The sequence below is a fragment of the Erpetoichthys calabaricus genome, chromosome 13, assembly GCF_900747795.2.
Source record: "Erpetoichthys calabaricus chromosome 13, fErpCal1.3, whole genome shotgun sequence".
Classification (NCBI taxonomy): Eukaryota; Metazoa; Chordata; class Cladistia; order Polypteriformes; family Polypteridae; genus Erpetoichthys; species Erpetoichthys calabaricus.
In genome coordinates, this window is record NC_041406.2 from 54,035,049 (window position 1) to 54,056,547 (window position 21,499).

A 21,499-nucleotide genomic window follows, 5' to 3' on the forward strand; every position below is an offset into this window, starting at 1 on the left:
TGTTTTGAGGTGCAAGACAGGGACTTATATAGTGACCCCAATCTTTTATGATTTGCTTCTGTGGCGCTTCACTGCAGCACTGTGAGCCTGCTGTTGCGCTGACCCAGCAACGGACAATCAATCTTCCACAGACGCAGCAATTGCGCTTCGGGACGCACTTCAGCATGTCGCCCCATTAGGTGGTGGGTGGGAGGGCTACCAAAAGAGTTCAGAAACCTCACAATATGAAGAAGAAGAAAAAGATTATTCGGCTTCTGATTGATAACTGTGCTGCCCACAACATGTTTCCACATTTAGATAATGTTCGCATTGAATTCCTCCCACCCAGTTGCATAGCAGTGCTTCAGCCATTGGATTTGGGCATCATTCGCACCCTGAAAGTGTATTTTTGCAAGAAAATGCTGATAAAAATTTTCGTCTGCATAACTTGTAGACAGGAGGAGATGAAAATTAATGTGAAAAAAGCTACTGAAATGATTGCAAATGCCTGGACGCAAGTTAAAGAAAGCACTATAGTAACAAATATAGACTCTCATTACTACGAAATTTTCATTACAACTAAATATTTTTTAGATCCCTGGTAGTTCGTTGTAATGGAATTTTACCTATACCATCAACCCTAAGCAGTATGTTTAAAAGTTTTAGCTTTCTATATTCTTCATTAAATGATTTATTTCAGTTGTCATACCATTCAAATGTGGAACTGTATACAAGGCATTCAGACTTACTAGATTGCACAAGCTGTTTTTTTCATTCATATTTCCCTACTACCACCTCACATTTTTCTAGCATAATCATTTATTCTTCTGTAAATGCATACTTTATCCTTTAATTATCCACTTTCCCCTTATGATAACTTATCCAAAATCAACCTAAATGTATTAAAATATTTTGCAGCTTTCAGAATTTTTTAGAATATGTTAGCTCCAAAGCCAGGAAAATTACAAAGATTCATTGTTTATTGACCCAGATTCAATTTAGTCCATGAATGAGAGCACAACACAAAGCAAACATTTTGAATAACACTACAAAATATAACCAGTGTGGGGGTGAGAAAGATAACACATCCATACTGTATTCTTGAATAAATTAACATTATAATTACATATTAAATGGTAAATATAAAACAGATGACAAAAATTCAGCACAAGTAATACAAAATGCAATTAAAAAGACAAAATGAAAGTCACACAGCACAAATCATAGTTCACTGCACACACTGTTAACACAATTTCATTTGTTTAAATAAACGAAGCACTAGTAGAATTCAGACACATTGCACAAATAAAAGCCAGGTTTAACCAGTAGAAATACAAACATTGTAAACAAGTATTTCATGGCTAACCAGTAATGAATCACACAGTATAAAATATACACATCAAATCTGCTACCCATTTGGGCCATTCAGTGAATACAAGTTGTTTTACTCCCAGTCCAGATCGGGTGGTTAAAGAATTATTTTTCTTCTGCAATACGGTTGAAGTCTTCTAATCTAATCCATTAAATCACAACACTGAGTTTCCAACTGGAGAAATGAATGTTATTACCTAATCAGGAAGTAGAAGTAACAGCTTGTAAGCGAAAGTTACTTCTTGGCATTGCTATGACACAAGCATTATTTAGCAAATCACAACATCAGGTAAGACTTTACTGAAACACACAGTCTCTTTAAACAAGTACAAGGCACATGCCTACAGAAACTAACATTTAGGGCTTTTCTGATACAGAACAAATTGCAGGATTAATATACTTATTAAGAATGTAATGTCAATATTAAGGATTTTCATATCAGGTTTTCTAAACACACTGTAATAACAGATATGAGGGGTGTCTCGGAAGCCTACTAGTGTCTAATGCACAAGCAGATAAATATGTATTAATTCTAAAATAACACAAACAGCACTAAGGCATTGGGTAACTGAGAGGTGCAGAAAGCAACAATAATTGGGCAGGTGGACATGTACAGTATTTGTGGAAGTCACAATCACTGAACTAATAAATTCACAATAATCTAGACCAAATATAAATGACTACAGACTGAATAAAACTGCTACCAGTATGGTTAAACTACAGTTCTCAGAAGTAGCATTAAAGAACTTTGATTTTGTTTTTGTCTATATATCATTTTTATAAAGGAGGACTTTATGCCCATCATGTGATAGAATGAGGTAATTAAAAGCAATGTGAAAAAAATCAGTATTATAATAGTACAGCAAACAGATATTCTTTGAATTCTGAGCATCAAACTAAACTGCTAGACACTACTATGGACTATAAAATATGTACAACAACAAGTTTATGTTTGTAAATAAATACACAATTTTGCACATAGCATGAAAATTATTTCTATGTATGTAACACCAAACTAAGAAAATGCCGCTTACAATATTTTTAAGAAGCACTGGTATTACAAAATGCATCAAGCAGTTTGTTTATTGATGTAAAATATTGACTTCTGGTCTTACCATACCTGTTTACAGTACTCTCCATGTTCCTTATAATGCCTGCTTCCATTAAATAATACTTTGTAAATCTAAATTTACACTTGTGCAGCCTTCATTCTACTTCACGCTTACAACATTATCAGAAGTAATTTCAGGAGTTTGAAAAATGCTAAAAACAGACTGGGAAACCATTTTGAGCTTTTGGTATAAGAATGCCAGGAGTTAAAACACAGATGCCATACTGATGTAGGGCCAAAGCAAATGTGGTTTTCCCAGCACATAATTGTTTAAACAAACTGCTCAGTATAATAAGCATTATTATTCAATTAGCAAACAATACTATAAATATCTGGTAAAATGAAGAATCAACATGCTGCACATAACACATATTAAATAAAACATTACAAGCATGGCATAATTAAAAAGACATTGCCCTAAAGTTACATGAATGAGGCAAAATTAAATACTTTACTTATGGTACATGATACAGTATTGTTTTTCTCTCATTTTTAAAATGACTCAAAAGAAATATACCTTCTTAGTGTGAAACAGAGACACAGCCAAGAAACTAATGACTGTATAAATACAGGGCAAAAAAGAAATCACCTATTCAAAATGTGAATCATCCTGCCAACTCACGATTTAATACAAATTATCCACCAAACCAGGTGGACCTGATGACTGAACAAAATCTTTTATGAAGCTTATCTTCCCACAGTATTTTTGTAATATATTTCTGTATTCATTTGCATGAAAAGCAATTATCATGGGACCTGTTTCATCTTTGGCAGTAAAACACTGAAATAATTTCTTCTATAATACATTTCTGTATGAATTGGTGCCATTGTGTATATTTAATAATTCATGTGCAATGAATAATAGTTTATATTTAAAAGGCGCAGCAATAATTGTTGCAGAGTTTTGTGGACTGTTAATGTTATGTTTCATGTGTTTCTTCATTTGCTCCACAGGTATCCACTACACATATAAGACAACTTGTAACTGGAAATGCCCGCACTTTGTTGTTTGCCACCCATTTATCAGTCTCAGTATAGTACTCCAAAATATGTCCCAGGCGACCCACGCCCTGAAATCCTGCCAAGACATAAATAACAGATCCAACAGCAGCACATTTAACAGTTACCCCTTTCCATGGCATGGGAGACACCATTTTCCATTCATTGACCTTAATATCATAGTATTCTACAGAGTCCAGACCCCCTGTAAAATGAACAAAAAGGTATGTAAAGAGTTAGTTAGCTTTTTTGAGACTGCAGCAATAAACAGACAGTGGATTGACTTAAAATTTATATGCACCTTAAGTCATTGTAATGAAGCGAGAACCAAAAAATCTGATAAAGTTCATTTTTAAATAAATTTATGTCAGTTTTATTTTACTCAAATTCTTTTGTAATCAAACTGATATACATACGTCTTAAAATCCTTATTAACTTAGAGTAAATATATGAAAGGCAGTAACTACACCCATTCATTTAATTTTCCAAATGTTTTCTTTCCCATACAGGATCATGAGTAGATAAAGAGTCTATCATGTCAGCACTGAGTACCCTGAAGCAAGCAACTCTAAGCAGGGCGTTAGATTATTACAGTGCCCACATATCCATGTTTCATTCTATTTCATTTGAATTCAGAATGATTGTAGAATAAAATTCAACATAATTTATATATACAAAATACACTCTATTGGTAGTCTGCAGGCACAACAAGAATAAATAAGGATAGTAGGACCTCCAAAAACAGCAATATTGATAGAATGTGAGGAGTGAAGTAATGATTTCCAAAACTATGGTTTAATAAACACTTCAATAAAGGGTGTGTAAAGGGGTCAATCAAAACCAGAAGACAACATACCCATTCCATTCTGTCCACCAACTGCATAGATTCTATCATTTACAAAGACTAACCCATGATTCTTTCTTGCTTCAATCATGGGGCATAGTTCAGTCCATCTGAAAGAAAGTGAGTACTTATTATATATACAGTATGTATATCATATATATGTCCGTATTCAATATTTATATTTCAATATACTGGTTTTCAGTTTAACGCTGAGACATTTAAGAAACTAAAATATTTATGTATTTCTTGTATCAGAACACTTTATTGTGTTATGCACCACAAATGTTACTTTTACCCATCCCTCCATATATAAAGGGGCCAAAAAAGTAATGTTACCACATTTTCATGTACACCAATGCAAACTGACAAATTATAAAACTCAAAACATAAATAGGTCACATTCCAATATTAAATGCTTCTGCTAAAATGAAATTACAGTTCAAAAGAACTATTACACAATAAACAAAACACTGAGAAGATTCAAGTACTGTGTAAGTATGTGTTTAAAAAACGTGACAGATTTTTGGTGAAGATTCTAAAAATCTGGACACACCCAGAATTTTTCATGCTTTGGCTAGAAATGGATACCGTTTTTATCAAGATTCCAATCAGCTGGTTTTAAAACATGGCCACTATATTACTAGTGTTCCTAATGACAATTGCAGCTTGAAATGAATGACTAATTTATTATTCATATATGACTGCAAAGCCCTATTTTCAGCAGCCATTCATTTAGTGTCTTAATGGTAAACTGCCTTAGCTTATCTTTAATTAGTCATGTACATATGCCAATTGGTTATTACAGAAGCCTTTGTAATTGCATTAGCACAACTGAAACCGGTTATTCTGTTCGCTTGGGTTGCAAGGTACTGGCATTCCAAAAGCACACCTCTGTATTCAAAATGAAACTGTTTTCTCAAGAAACGTATCAGTCTATTGTGTGTTTTTTTTTTTTTGCAGAATGAAGATTATATCATGTAACAGACTACCAAGAAACTGAAAATTTCATACAAAGGAGCCTGTTACTAACTTAAGAAAAGAGGGCAGACTAGAACTAACCAGGAGAAAGGCAAAAACTGCATAAGAGGATAAGTACATCAGAGTGTAGTTTAAGAAACATATGCCTACAGGTTGTCAGTTGGCTTCCTCCTAAAATACTTGCCAAATGTCTTCTGCAACAGAAAAAAAGAAGATTCCAGAATGCTGACCATAATACACTTTTTCAGTTATCTTTCATTCAATGTCTAAGTTCTTTTACATATTTTAACCTTTTCTTTTAATTTGCCAGTTTCAGATATGGCTTTTTCTTTAATACTCTGCCTCTAAGGCTAGCATCCCAGAATTGTCTTTTCTCTGTTGCAGATGACACTGGTATTTGTATATTCTTTAAATATGCAGTAAGTAAATTATAAAGTAACAGTGCAGAGATGTAAGTTTGGGTCCAGAAGCTCACAATTTGATGTAGGCATGAACATGACACGGCTCTACAATTATAATAATCAATATGTTTAAGTAACCCTTAATTATATGAAACAAAACAAGTAATGTCATTGTCCTGTTGTATATCATTGGCTGGGTGATTTAACATGAAAAGAAAAAAAAAAATTTGTAATTTGTATTACATAGCACATATGCTTTAGATTGAATAACTACGCAGGGAATTAGATATAAACAACCTACAGTATATGCATACTTTAATGGGGCATTAATAAATGAGAAACCTCCTTAATATATTTTTTCCTTAAGGAGAAAGCGTACACACCCTGTGGAAATTATGGTGAGCCTGTAAAATGTATGTCATATATCTAATGTCATAATGGACAATAAATACCTCAGCCTGTGTACATCATCTAGTTAAGAGACTGAAGTAAATTTCTGAATAATTCTCCAGGTACAGTAATCCATTTAGTAATTAAGATTTTAACCAAATTAAAAATTATTTTTGACCTATGAATATATGCCATATTCAGTGATATGCAATTTCTGTTATAGTCAAGTCAACTGATGCTCAGAACTTACATTTCTGTTGCAGGGTCATAGACCTCACAAGAGTTAAGGACTCGTCCTGACACATTATTGCCCAGACTTCCTCCACACACATAGATCAAGCCATTTGCTTCTACCATACCATGACTGCAGCGTGGAATTAGCATGCTGGGTTTAGCATGCCAGCTTTCAGTCCTTGTGTCATAGCATTCAAAAAGGTAAAGTGCAGAATTCCCTTCAAAAAAGAATACAGACTTGGTTTGAATTAAGCTTCAAATAATAGATCAGCATTTTGTCATCACTGGAATGAACTGTGCTATATTTTATTCTTAAGATTAAGACAATGAATATATAATTACATTTGGAACACAGTACAAGCCGGTTTAGTAACAAAAATATTTAAGAATTGTACGTATTCTTCTCTTGTTAGTATGTAAGCATTCATGTTGATACTCTCAATAGTTTATTAATGTATTACTGTTTAGAAATGTCAATAAACCTAAACTTAATTTTAACATTCTGAAAATTGTCCATTTGTTCAATGTACTAAATTAGCAATAGCTTAATATTTGGTGATTTATAAAGTAATAAAATATGAAATCAATCACATTTTAAAGATAATTTTGTTACGTATACAAAAAGTAGAAAAAATAGTTTTAAACTATTGTTTAAAAAAAAAAAAAGTTTTACATACAGAAATAATTCATGTTATATTCTTTGAAGTTACTGATCTGAATTATTTTTAACCTGGCATCATGTTTTACTCTCAATGAGATCTTATTTTACCAAAAACAACATAAAAAGAGTATACGTGGGGACAATTTTTTAACAAACTAGGAATTTGGCACTGATTTTACCTAATTCATTTTCTTTATTGCCCTTTCATTTTCTGTGGAGTTTAGCCAAAGAAACATTTCTGTAATATTCTTTTAGTCTCATATTCACTTTAATATGTATTCAGTGCTGAAAGCTAAATGTACTTCTGGGGAACAAAATCTGTGTATACAAAGTGGCAAAAAATCATGTATAAAATTGGGTCTTGCCAACAAAAGTAATTTCTGGCACAGGCTAAATAAACTAAAGTATTTATATTTACATCAAAAAAGACAAGATATTTAACAACTTATTTTATGTTTTCCATACCATGGATTGCAAAACTATATGACATTATTTTTATGGAGAATTAGGAGCAATATTAGGTTTGCATAAAATTATTTTTAGATAATATCCATACCAACTTCTGAACCTCCAGAAGTATAGATTTTGCCTTCTGCTGCACAGGCTGCCAGGCTGTCTCTAGGCGTAGGTGGACCAAGTTTAGAATACCAACTGTCCTTAACCACATTGTAACAATCCATGCGTTTGATAGGGAAAAGTTGTGATCCTCCCAGAATGTAAACAACATTGTCCCAAAAGACAGAGGCTGCATCTCTGCGTTTTTCAAATGGGCAGCGTATATCTGTCCAGCTATAATCCTGCAATAAAATAAAAAAACAAAAACACTTAAAATTTTGATTTGATTATTGCTTAGCAGTAGTAGCAGAAGTTATATAAACTCTTAATGTACTTTATATTTGTATTTGTTTTTTTTTGTTTTTTTAACAAACCTGAAGGTTAAAATATATGATAGGGTTGTTATGCAGGCATAGACATAAGAATATGTCATTTAGCAATCAACCGTTATTAAGATTTGTTCATATAAGGAAAACTTTTTTCTCATTTTTGTGTATATTTTTCTTTTTTTTTGTAATAGTCTGTCTAGTCTCACTGATTATCATTTTTCAGACATTCTGTTACCCGCTGAGTTTAAATTCAAGTATTTTACAGAACTAAGTTTGTCAATATGCATTTTCTTCTGAAATACATTTCTTCATAAAAAATAAAATTAAGAACAACATTGTCATAAACTAGAAAACTGATTAAACAGGAAACACTTGTTTGGAATATACATTACAGTTAAAAGTACAAAGAAGTTGTTTAATTCACTAATCACCTCTGATTCAATCTTATTCTACAGTGACTGTGGTAAATAATCAACTGTATATACTCTACCTTTGGATTAAAGTAGCGGCAAGACTGTGGCTGGGACCCCCCAAACAGTGCAATACGGTAGTCATGCTTTTTACGCCTCGGTCTGCTGCTCTCTCCAAGCTCCTCACGGTCCTCAGGAGAAAGAAGATGATACCGCATCCCACCTGATGGCACACAACATTAAAACACTAAAAAAAGTACAATTCGTGTATAGAAAAAGGCACATATACCACAAAATAAGTTTAATTCAGATCCACAGGTCGCTGCCAACAAATATGCAAACTGCAAATGAGCTTGACAGCCTACATAATCTTGTCTATAACATTTCTTAAATTCTTATTTACTGCATCAACATGAATGCCATACACTATTACCTTTACTTTTTCATCAATAATGACCAGAATAGGAAAAACATAACTGAATGCAAGATATGAGCTAGGTTCATAGCCCCTTTTGTTATACTACTTCCCTTAAGAAACAAGATGTATATGTAGGAAAACAGAATCCTATCAAAAGATCTTTTGACAATGGAATGCTATTGTCCATTTTCTGTGAAATAAAAAAAGGTAATCTTCAAAAGAAATTAAAAAGCATAACTAAAACAAATGTTTCATTGTACTGAAAACTTTTTCATTTTATTTTTAATATTTCAATGTATTTTGGCCAGATATGGTATTAGCAATCAAACTAAATAAAGGGTCTGCTGTCTTAACATGCCATGTTTAGAGAAAGTCATATATGATAGATCAAAGATTTTTATCAACCTTATTTCAGAGAACACTACTAGCATTGGAGAATCCAAAGTCAGCATTTTTTGTTAAAAAAGTTATTTAGTTTTAGAACAATAAACACATTAAAATGAAATCTCTATTATCTTAGGTGCGTCATTTTAAAAAAATGTTTGTAATAGTCAGTCAGTCAGTCATTTTCCAACCCGCTATATCCTAACACAGGGTCACGGGGGTCTGCTGGAGCCAATCCCAGCCAGCACAGGGTGCAAGGCAGGAAACAAATCCCAGGAAGGGCGCCAGCCCACCGCAGGACACACACACACACCAAGCACACGCTAGGGACAATTTAGGATCAGCAATACACCTAACCTGCATGTCTTTGGACTGTGGGAGGAAACCGGAGGAAACTCACGCAGACACGGGGAGAAACTCAACGCAGAGAGGACCCGGGAAACGAACTCAGGTCTCCTTACTGCGAGGCAGCAGCGCTACCACTGTGCCACCGTGCTGCCCTATTTGTAATAGACAACAGCAAAATAAATCAATGCATTCACTGCCTTTAGTTCTTTTTCCTAAAATATGTAAAAAGAAGGAAATCCAACGTATTTCAAACAGGAAAAGTTTTTAAAACTGGCTGTTTTATGGTTCTAAACTTGTGTATAAAAACACACACATACACACACAGCAATTTCAGATACGACTGATACAGCACAGCATTCTAGCAAAACATATAAGAAAGTTTTGAAAAATAACATACTGATAACCATCTTGAGGCACTCTGGGTTGTCCTGAATCAAAGGTTCAGCTTGCACTGTTTTGCTCAGGAAGTTCTTTGACACAAGAGGAAAGCGGACTTTGGCCAGGATGTCCACCATGTATTGTTGCCGGTTTGGCTCATCATATTTAAGCCACCTAACTGCTGCATCATATACCTTGGGGAACAAGAAGGACATTCAAAAAATAAACAGGAATGCACCATAAAATTAAAACTACTATTTACATACATAAAACTGTTTGGAGGCTTATTTGTTTTTATTGTTTTGCATTACTTCATGGACGGGATTGCATTCCTCATTAATGATGTAAGAAAAAAATCATGCAATAGGTCAATTTAGAGATGTGAAAAAAAAGATACAAATAACTAAGATTCTGCATGTATAAAACATGGCACAGCCTGTGTGGGATTTTTGTGGGGTTTTTAAGTTTGTTTTATTTTTTTAATTTCCTTTCTTTTTTATGTTTCATCTTTATTAAATATTAAAGCCAAAGGATTAATTAAGAAATACAATTAATGCTTGCATTGAATGAAAAAAAACAATAATTTATGCAGAAACAAAAGGATTGTAGAAGAAATACCATTTAGTTTACACACAGAACTGTAGATACTGTATATGGGACAAATTACCAAAGTAGTGTAGTTTAAAGCAGCACCTTGTAAACTTTCAAACCTCAAATAAACAACATTTTGGAAACATTACATGCGTAGGATGCAACAAGCTCTGTTGTAATGAATTGTCTGTTCTCATCGAAACTGTTATTATTTACACATGGACACAAATACTGAGGAACAAATGCACTTTCCTACATTTCCGACCATTCAATGACAACTTTATATAAGTCGACTATGCTATTTAATGCATGGCTTAAGCCAGACTGACACCTGAATTCAACATGCTTTTAAAAGATGAAAAAGACACTGCACAAATTGTTGATATCACCATCGATATGGTAGGGCAGCCTGATCCCACCATGTTTCACTCCTATCAAGAAGAAACAAAAAGGTGTAGAGTGTATTGGCTAAGGAACTCAGGTACTGGATGACTGGAAAAACAGTGCCTGGTTTTTGCTTATTTCTATTGATGGAACCACGGTATGGTAAAATTTCAGTTAGTCCATGGTGCCATCCCACTGGATGTCAAAAATTCAGTATGGGGGTGGAAGTGAAATGATGTGGGTGCCCATGGAACAGGAACAATTAAAATGACACATGATATCTAAATATTGTTGTCTATCAGGTGCACATTTTTATGATAGCCACATATCTATAAGTAAACGGGCTTGTTTAGCAGGGTAACACTCCACATCACAATGATAAGAAGGTCCTGTGATGGTCCCTTGAACACAGCTGTGAATTCACATTAATGCAGAGGTCTCACCTACTAACATTATGAACTTCTACATGCTGCATAGTATGTAATAATAGCTGGTGGCTTCTAGCATTCTGCAAGTGTTGGTGTTTAGCGATGGTAACACTCGTAAGAATTATCAGAGACCAGGTTCTCATTTTAACATTTCCTATGCTTTCCATACTGGGCTACAAGAACTTTCTAGTATCAAACTCATGATATCTCTACACCTGATACTAATGAAATATGCAGCTACAAAACAAGCACATCATTACAGGGTACTTATGCAGCAAATTAACCTAATTTGGAAATCTTCCATCTCATAATTCTAAAAGTTATTGATTTGTATACTACCTTTCACAAAATGTTTATTTCATAGCCTGCATATTTCCTATGCAGACCAAAACAATTAGAAAATCATAACATAATGACAATGGATATTGCCTTCTAAGCAGCACAGTAATTTGACGGAGCCCTGAAAAGCTACATGGAACCAACCATTTGCTGTTTCTGCACTGAAAGTGCAAACTACCAGAATACAATAATGTACATAAGACTCGCATTGTTAAATCCAGCAGCTACTATCACTTGCACTGTGTGGAATCCTGTCTGTGGTGCAGTAGTATCTGTAGCTACCCAAGTTTCCCTTGCATGCATTGACAAGCAATTTATATTGTTTAAATCATACCTCTGATCCCCTATGGCTCATTTTTCATTGTTAACACATACTGCCAAGAGACTTTCTTCCATGTGCCACTGCTGAGATTAGCAGCTTTCTTAACTTGCACTGTAACTGCAGTTTCTTGGTATAAGTGACAGTAGCAGGCTGGTGCTGTTGGCATTTAATTTCCCATTCTCCTTGCATTTTCAAAGAGTCATCCCTATGTCAGGGCACATGTTGCAACTGGCCACTTCCATCACTTGAATTCCCACTAAATTTTGACAGCTGTGCCCAAAACATTTCTGCCACTTGTAAATAACTGAGCCCAGCTTTGCTTTGGGCCTTTGAAAGGCACAGTTTCTAATTTTTCAATTACCTGATCCTCTGCTCGAACAGTCAAGGTATCCTGATTTAACAGCTGTGTGACTCTCTTCACATCCAGCTGAAGGAATTCATCAGTTTTATAGACCTCCGTGAAGTGTTGGTAAATAAAATCATCAGCAGTGGCTTTCAGCTCTGGACAATCAAGACACTCTGCCAGGACACTGATACCTTCAATGAACAAAAAATATTAAAACACTGCTTTTAATTTACACTCTTTCAGTTTTTTATACTTCAAACCATTAAAAGGGAAGCTAATCCACCCATCCATTATTCAACCCGCTATATCCTAACTACAGGATCATGGGGGTCTGCTGGAGTCAATCCCAGCCAACACAGGGTGCAAGGCAGGAAACAAACCCTGGGCAGGGCACCAGCCCACCGCAGGTCATGCACACACACACACACACACCCAGCACACACCAGGGACAATTTAGAATCACCAATACACCTAACTTGCATGTCTTTGGACTGTGGGAGGAAACCGAAGCACCCAGAGGAAACCCACGCAGACACGGGAAGAACATGCAAACTCCATACAGGGAGAACCCGGGAAGCAAACCCGGGTCTCCTAACTGCGAGGCAGCAGCGTTACCCACTGTGCCACCGGGGAAACTAATATTATTTAAATTATTTAAAAAAAAAAAACAAAAAGGAATTTCCAAGCCTTGTCTGTCTAATTTACAAAAACTATATATGGAAAAAAACTGGCAAATGTATATCTTACCAAGACAATTAGATGCATCCACTTGCTCCTTAAGGAAGTCAACACACATCTTTTTTACAGGTTCAATCTGATACTGATTTGCAGCATCTAGTAATGACTGAACATTGTTGCTATTCACGGAAATTCTGTAAAACACACAATGTCAAAATTTGGCATCAGAGTATATGTTACTGGTTGTTTGGTCAGCATCCATCCATGACAGCATCAATTACAAGACAAGAACCAAACCTACACGGCAAAAATTCACAAAACATGCAGAAAATACCCCAACAAAACAAAATATATTCTGTTATAGATAGGTACTCTTTAAAGGCTGGATTCTGTCTTATAAAGCACTAAACTGTAGTCTGAGATGTAATATTTAGATTTACTATGAAGTACACCAATGTGAAAGATAGCTTTATGATATTAATAAGGAGACAATTTGATACAAGGCATAATTTGGAACACCTGAGCATATTTTATTAAATTCAGTTTCCTCGGTTTATGTTACAAAATTCTCTTTCACATTTATGTTGCATTTTATTGTTCATACTGAACTTATAATTATTGTGAAGTGAACTGGGTTTGAAAGTATGCGTAATATAAATAAACTGAATTAATTTAGTGAACCATAATAATTCTGAGAAAATTGTAAAGTTGTTTCAGAATGCTAACTAAAATTGCAGAATCTTAAAAGGTCAACTAAATATTTCTAACAAAAAAACAATCCAGTATTTAAAAAAAAAGATTAGGTAAAGCTGCTATAAACAAAGATAATAAACTTTGTAAAATCAAAGCGAAGTTTATCAAAGCAAAATGGAGGGAGTGTACCTTGCAGTGTATGCAAACTCCACTAGTAACTCAATGATATCAGGTTCTGCATCTTTTAATTCCACCTCATATGCTTTTGACTCCAGCATATTTGCTGCAAAATATGAAAACATACACAGACATTAAACACCTCTGTAAATCAGGATTGAAAAACTGTCATTTTGTGGTGAAACAGTGTAAACTTGCCAACTGCACATGGAACAAGAACAAAGTGTACTAAAGAACAATCTATATCGCACTTTAAAGTAAGTCATTTTTCATTATGGTAAACAAGTTACAATATATAAAATGTTTTCAAGTTTCAGTATCATCCTGTTATTGTGAAGAGTTCCATACATGATCTCCAATATTTGTATACATATAAACAAAATCTAAATCATTCAACTTTTGCATAACAAATTGAGATTCAATTTCAAATTTACTCTTATGTATACAAATACATCTATTGATATGCATGTTTGTATTCTTTTATAAGCTGATGTGATTTTTGTTAAATAACATGCAGTTATGTATTTTAATGTATTCTTGGTTTCATGGTGCTAGCACAGCGGTTCTCAAACTAGGGTCCGCGGTCCATGGGACCGTGAGAAATGATTGCATATTTATACTATTTATATTTTTATAATTATTAGCCTTTACCTTCCGAGGGGAAGTAAGTGACTGAGCTCCGTCGTTACCCCCACCACCTAAACCCGACCACTAATCAGCTGTTCCGTTATTCGCTGCCACCACATTGTTTTCCCACCGTTATCGCTCGGCACAAACCAGCCCTTATTATTTTTATCATAATCATAAATTATCGATTCTTTCGTAGAATCAAAACACTCGCAAATAGTTTTCGTATATTTTAGAGGCAAATAAGAGCGCTAAAGGTGGATACAGATAATCAAATTTTTCCGATGTCCGTTTTCTTATATCCCTGTCATTTTTGGTCGACATATTTGAATCTGTGAATTTTATCAACCTGGCGCTGCAAGGAAAAGATATCACAGTGCTCAATTGTCACGAAAAACTGGCAGCTTCCAAAATGAAGCTCGAACTATGGCATGGAAAGTTACAAACAATTTTTAAAGGGACCGCCACGCAAGAAATTCTAAAGAAGTTTGAGAACCGCTCTGCTAGAGTAAGAACTTAAAAATACTCTGTACCTGTCACAATTCTTCCATTACTACTACTACTATAGCACTCCCTCGTGTTTCCTCTTTGACTATTTCTTTTTTGCTTTAGCACTTCAGTCTGAAGTTGAGGGCAATCTATATGTCCCTCCTGTTACCTTGTTTACAAGCCTGCTTATCCCATTACAACACTAATGGAGCTTATACAGGTAGCATCAGGTGCAGGACTTTAACCTACATGACACTTAAAAGACGAAATTATAATTCCTACCTCTGTTTCTCAGAACCACAGCTCGGTCAAAGTAGCTGCAGGAGATACTTAAAGAGCTTCTTCCCATTTTTACACAGTCAGGCGTGACGAGTATAACAAAAAGGAACAGACTTATCAAGCTTACATATACACTTTGTAGTTTTAGGACTGAAATATAATATTGTCGGCATTTAAGTTAATACTATGATCACAGCAGAAAGCCCCTATTGCTTGTGTCTGCAAATATAACTATCAAGATAGAAGAATGATACACTATAATACAAAAAAATCATTCTTCAATTAATTTTTGAAGCATAAATTTGCATATAAAATGTACTCAAAATGCATTCATTAATTAATACTTACATGTGAACATTAAATTAAAAAACTGGCTGGCTGCTGCAAGGACAATTCTGTGAGCAGGAATCATTCTCTCAGATACTACTAAGATGACATCGCAGAGCGTCTTCTACAGAAAAAAAGGAGAGAAAATGCTATCTTATTTGGAGGAATCTCAATAGAAGAGAGATTTTATTATTAATGTATTACTTTACAGACTGAGAATGTACTGTGTCACAAAGCATGGACATTTTGTTGGTTTCCAAAGAGAAAACTGAGTACTTACAATACAATAAATGATAGTTACAAAAGAAAAAGAGGAGACAGTTATCAACAATCCCCTCTCTTTCATTTATTCACTCACCTGTTTCAGTGAGACCCATCCATTTTATTTTACTATTCTTCACCCTCTTAAGTTTTATTATGATATGTCACTCCTGAATCAAAAATACAATTGAGATGTACCTTCTCCAGCACACCTTTAGACGATCAATCCAAGGACTTCTCTATGAGTCCCATTTGCAAAAGGTATACATTAGCAATATCTACAGGGATGTTACTTCAAAAACATTCCTTTCAAAAACCTTGTTTTGTTTTGGCTTCTAATGCCACTAACTTGCATCCATATTGGAAACCTGTCCATGTAAGAAAAATGGCCTAGACTTTCGATGGATACACCGTCCAAGAATATAAAAGAGCTGAAACTGGCACCTAGACCAAATAAGTTTGTTTTGATCTTGTGTAATATAATATACTGCAATATATCACAGAAAACAACTCAAACAGTCTCAAGTCTTATGAAGTGTTAAAGACGACCAGCCTCCAATCTACTTTGAGAAGCATCTAAATACCTACAAGCGAAAAATGTCCTTTTATATAGAATAGCACTTGAGAGGAGGGAAAGTCAGCCATTTTTAGAATACAGTAAGTCAATGAATGACAGTCATAGTAACCCTGAATGTTGAGAGTTTTGCTATGCCAAGAAGCAAACTGCAATTGAAAAATGCCCTTTATATTTGAACTGCAACTCATTATCAGTAAGTTAGTGTTCCTTTTACAGCACTAAGGACCTGGGCTTAGCTACTAGGCTGGTCACGGTTTGTGTGTTCACAGGAGTTTTCTTCTCAAGACATGTCTGAAGGCAGGCTGCTGACTCAAATTTGGTTGAGTGCCAGAGGTCATAAGGGTGTGTGCTGTCTGTATTTGAGCATGTCATAAGATGGACTGGTATTCAACCCTCAATGAAGCCCAGTGATGCCAGCATTGGTTACAACTCTCCACAACCATATAGTGACGGGGGGTTCAGAAATGGATTGAAAGATGACACACTGGAGAAAATGGAACATATTTGTAGGACTATTGTGAAATAACTGGTTCAAATGGCCATGCATTTTGCACTTGAAGCTGTTTATCTTGCTGCACAGATGTGCAACTTACTATTTGTTTCTTTTATGCTTATAATCTGATGTCAGTTTTTCAAACTGACCTTTGCAAGACAAAAACATTCTAACTTGACCTAGTTATTATAACTTTATTTGGAGAAAAAACTGTGTCATCCTCAAAAGCTCTATTTTTCAATATTATGTTCCACAAGAACCAACAAATTTTATTGCCATATTTTATAAACTATGTGGCTGAGAAAAACATTAACAGTAAAAATAGAGTAAATATACACCTGTGAGACTGTATATAATTTAATCAACAAATTTGGAGACTCGTCCTCTTCTAACAAAATATAACTCAACAACTATGACTTTTTTTTAGCCAAGATATAGCAAACTCAGTCCCATACTATACAGTATGCAACTCAAGAACCCCAACAGTCTGAATTGAAAGCACATCTGGTCATTCCAGTCTCTCTGCTATTAGCTCCCATGAGCAACAATTCTGGCAAGGGACTCCTTCATGGAAGTTCAAAGTGAAAACAAACACTTGCAAAAAACACTAACAAACTTGTACATAATGTCTTCTACTTGCCAAAAACTGTTAACAACTTTGCACATACTTTGTTCTACTTGCACACTAAGCCAGAAGATTCCAGTAAAGTGATCGCAGCTACAGACTTCCATTACATTAAAAAGCTGTTATCTGCCATACAATGAATCCATCCATCCATTATCCAACCCGCTATATCCTAACTACAGGGTCTCGGGGTCTTTGGAGCCAATCCCAGCCAACACAGGGCGTTAGGCAGGAAACAAACCCTGGGCAGGGCACCAGCCCACCGCAGGGTGCGCACAAACACATACACACACACACCAAGCACACACATGGGCCAATTTAGAATCGCCAATGCACCTAACCTGCATGTCTTTGGACTGTGGGAGGAAACCCACGCAGACATGGGGAGAACATGCAAACTGCACGCAGGGAGGACCCGGGAAGCGAACCCGGGTCTCCTAACTGCGAGGCAGCAGCGCTACCCACTGCACTACCATGCCGCCCATACAATGAATTCCTTGAGAAAAACAGTGTTATGGAGTCTTGTTTTTTTTGCACTTTTTGAATAATAATAATTCATTACATTTATATAGCGCTTTTCTCAGTACTCAAAGCGCTATCTGGATTTACAACTACAACACACTGATAACTATAGTGTATTGCTCTTTTAAGAAATTAGGTAACTGTCGAATATATTAATGGCTAGCTGTATTCTATTTCCCTAATAAGGTTGTTCATGCCTCAGTTCATATTTGGTTCAGGTTGAGTCAGATTAATATTTTAGATAAGTCAAGACAAAATTAATTTGTTCACCTAATTAGCACTCAATTCTACAGCTTTATTGAATAGAAACATATTACAGTTATCTGGCAACAGTGTACATGTGAAGAAATCAGGTTATAATGTAATTGCAAGCCTCCTAATACTGTAGCTTTAGGTATAGATCCAACATAGTGCAATAAGTCAATTAAAGGTCTATTCTACACTTTACAAACAGTACATGTGTATTTAAACTGACCAAGAGGAGGAGGTTACGGACATGTGCTGATACGGGGATAAGGAGTATATCCGGTAAGCCGGTTTGGGTTTTTTTTACTTCATTGAATGAAATTACCTATAATATTCTTGTATATCATGGAGGCAGCGTGTCACATGTTGTTCAGAAATGAAAGTAGGAGCTTCACTATACTGCTATTTTTTAAATGTATCTATTAAGAAATGACAGGAGATCACAACAAATTTCCTTTATTACATTATTTAAAATACAGAACCCTCAATTATTTTCTCTTTAACCAACAGCCAAACAATAAAGAGATGCAAAATGACCCAACAGATATCCAACTAACTCAAGGTTCTGAATTTCAGTTGCTGTTTGTTACATTTAATTATTTGGCTGATTCCTTTATCCAAGGCGACTGATAACATTTGAGATATAACTGGTTACATTTCTTTTGCTTTTCCAATTAGAGCATGGGCTGGTGAAGTGACTGGCTAATTATCAAACAGGATCAATAGCAGGATCTGAACACACAACTTCCGGGTTTGAAGTACAAACTTTAACAAAATCAATCAGTTTTGATTATGCACACTGCCTGCCTTCTTCTGATTCTTAATTTGAAGACAATTTCTACCAATGATGAAATTTGTTGCTTAGTTTTGTGGCTTCTTGGTGCTCTCATTTTGCCACACTAGATATTTCCAAAACTACGGATTTTCTTTTTTTTTTCCTGAGAGCACCTCCCATATGTTTTGTGGGACCAGAGCAGATCAATATTTCTCAGTTTTTCTTTTCTCTTTCAAAAAAACTAAACAATGGGTCTGAATGTTAACAAGTTAATCAAAACTAAGGCAAAAGCACATGATACATTAGTAGGGATGGTTGATATGGCATGCACATATTCTTCTGAATATTTTTGCTAAAGACAGTTATTGGTTTACTCTTTATCATAACACTAATTTCCTACACAAACTATGTTCCAAAAATAGCCTGAATGATTTTGTTGGGATTTAGTGGGCCAAATAGATAGATAAATAGATATAGGGGGTACACCAAAAATCTTGATATCTGCATAACTACAGATAAACAGGAGTCAAAATGTCATATGTGTGGGTTTTCTTGTACTGGGCATTGATTTCATAGTGTTCATAAGTGATTCTTTTAACTGTCGTATATAAAAACTATAATACAAATTAATTGTTTAGATTGTATTGTAGACACGGGTTTCACATCTTCTATAACCTTAAAATTAACTTTGAAAATTAAAAACATGCCACTTTCTCCACGCGCCACTCTCCAGTTACTGTACCTACCTACTAGTGAAGGTGCTGAACTGATCAACCAAGACTGTCTGGCCAATGCATCTAAACTCGCTGTTACTCGGATTACTTTGTGTGTCCTGGCAACGCTCCCACTGCAGAAAGAAACAGCTGGACCGATCGAGTGTTTAAGTTGTTATGGACAAAATCGTTAGACATTTTGTATTACGTAAACGAAGAGAACCAACCGTTAAGTACGTGCCCTGAGTAACGATGAAAACTTGCTTCGAAAAAAGACAAAAAAGGAGTTAGATGACGCTTGCACAACCATTCATTTGCCAACTAATATCGCATTGCAAAGCTGCACGCCAGTTTTCCAGATCCTAACGCGAAGCAGCAGCGCTCTCCTGTCCTCGCCAAGCGGCCCCGGCGTCTCTCTTGGAGCGCAGGCCCCCTCCAGCCGCAGAAGCCTCCACCAAGCACATCCACGCTCACCTGCTTCCGCAAGTTGTTCATGACGCCCATGAAGCTCGCAAGCAGCTTCGCCTCCTCTTTCGCCGCAAACTTCTTCTCCGTTTTCTTCTTGGAACACTTCTCCGCTCCGGCGGAAGCCATTCCTGCCACCCTACTGAGCTGCAGCCGATAAGAAAAGCACGGGGTGCAGGTTGTCTTTCACTCGGATAGCATGTTTCATACAGATAAATGTAATATATATTATATATATATATATATAACAAATGATTCGAACAAAGCTTCAGCACTTATATTCTTTACTTATTTCTATGTGCGGGACAGAAGGTTCAACGAAACATAACAACTTTGAATAGAAAGCCGTAATCTACAAACAAGGGTTGTCAAACTAAGTGTCCACAGAGGATGCGACGGTTCGTGACAGTCCAGGTAATCCACAGCCCATCGGCGTCTTTCTGGAAATGTTTTCGGATTTCCATATATACATGCAATGTTCTTCGTACAGCTTTTGTTTTGAAACTGCTTTCCCACAATGCTCCGCGAACAACTACGAACAAAGAAAAAAATGCAGCATGAAATGTGCTTGAAAATTGTTATCGCCCTCTAATGTTGGAAGATTTATCAGAACTTATCCAACATGTGATTGCGATGTGACCTCAACACCAGACTAGCGCTCTACCCAATGTTTGCGCCTACTTTATCACTTGCAGAACTGGTTAAAACACAGGAAGCAGAGGCAGAGTGTAATGGTGCGAGGAACCTTATCAGAGTTGGATGCTGTTAAGTGTGGCGTCCCACAGGGGTCAGTGCCAGGTCATTCGCAATTTTTAATTTACATTAAGATGGTTTGGATAGGAGTAATACAAACTGGTTAAATTTGCAGGTGACACGGAGTTAATTGGATTGGCGGATAATCTAGAAACAGTCCACTCATTACAAAGGGACTTGGACAGCATAGAGTCATGAGCAGGTTTGTGGCAGCTGAAATTTGATAGATAGATAGTTCTAGGGTGTTGTACCGTGTTAGCCATTATGAATGTAGAGAAAAGCCAAGCAAAATGACGCCTTTTATGCATATTGTAATCTTTTTAGTTAGCCAATAAAAGGTGTCATTTTGCTTGGCTTTTCTCTACATAGATAGATAGATAGATAGATAGATAGATAGATACTTTATTAATCCCAAGCGGAAATTCACAATGTGTAATTAATGTAAATAAACAAGGTATTATACGCAGGCAATAAAAATGTTAGATTTGAATACACAATGGGAAGTCTGAAAATTGAAAGTACACCTTATGATAAGGACTTAGGAGGTGCAGTGGACTCAACACTTTCAATTTCCAGACAGTGTTCAGAAGCCATTATGA

The 21,499-nt window shown here is 35.6% G+C and overlaps 1 protein-coding gene across 1 annotated transcript; it reads right to left on the minus strand.

Moving 5' to 3' along the window:
* Positions 1-941: 941 nt before the first annotated feature.
* On the minus strand, positions 942-20,681 carry klhl7 (kelch-like family member 7). Its single transcript, XM_028818288.2, has 11 exons — positions 20,157-20,681; positions 15,492-15,594; positions 13,761-13,854; positions 12,948-13,072; positions 12,216-12,391; positions 9,810-9,984; positions 8,343-8,485; positions 7,525-7,765; positions 6,324-6,525; positions 4,317-4,414; positions 942-3,665 (listed from the first exon to the last, which is right to left on the minus strand). Exons 1-11 carry the CDS (start codon positions 20,274-20,276, stop codon positions 3,382-3,384), a joined length of 1,761 nt encoding a protein of 586 aa, XP_028674121.2. The 5' UTR covers positions 20,277-20,681; the 3' UTR covers positions 942-3,381.
* Positions 20,682-21,499: the final 818 nt, after the last annotated feature.

Excerpts from the sequence above, each read along its gene's own strand:
- klhl7 (XM_028818288.2), bottom strand. The coding sequence starts at position 20,276 with ATGGCTTCCGCCGGAGCGGAGAAGTGTTCCAAGAAGAAAACGGAGAAG. Across the intron at positions 4,415-6,323 it reads TATGACCCTGCAACAGAAAT|ATGGACTGAACTATGCCCCA; the intron begins GTAAGTTCTGAG and ends ACTTTCTTTCAG. Across the intron at positions 3,666-4,316 it reads TGGTGGACAGAATGGAATGG|GGGGTCTGGACTCTGTAGAA; the intron begins GTATGTTGTCTT and ends TTCATTTTACAG.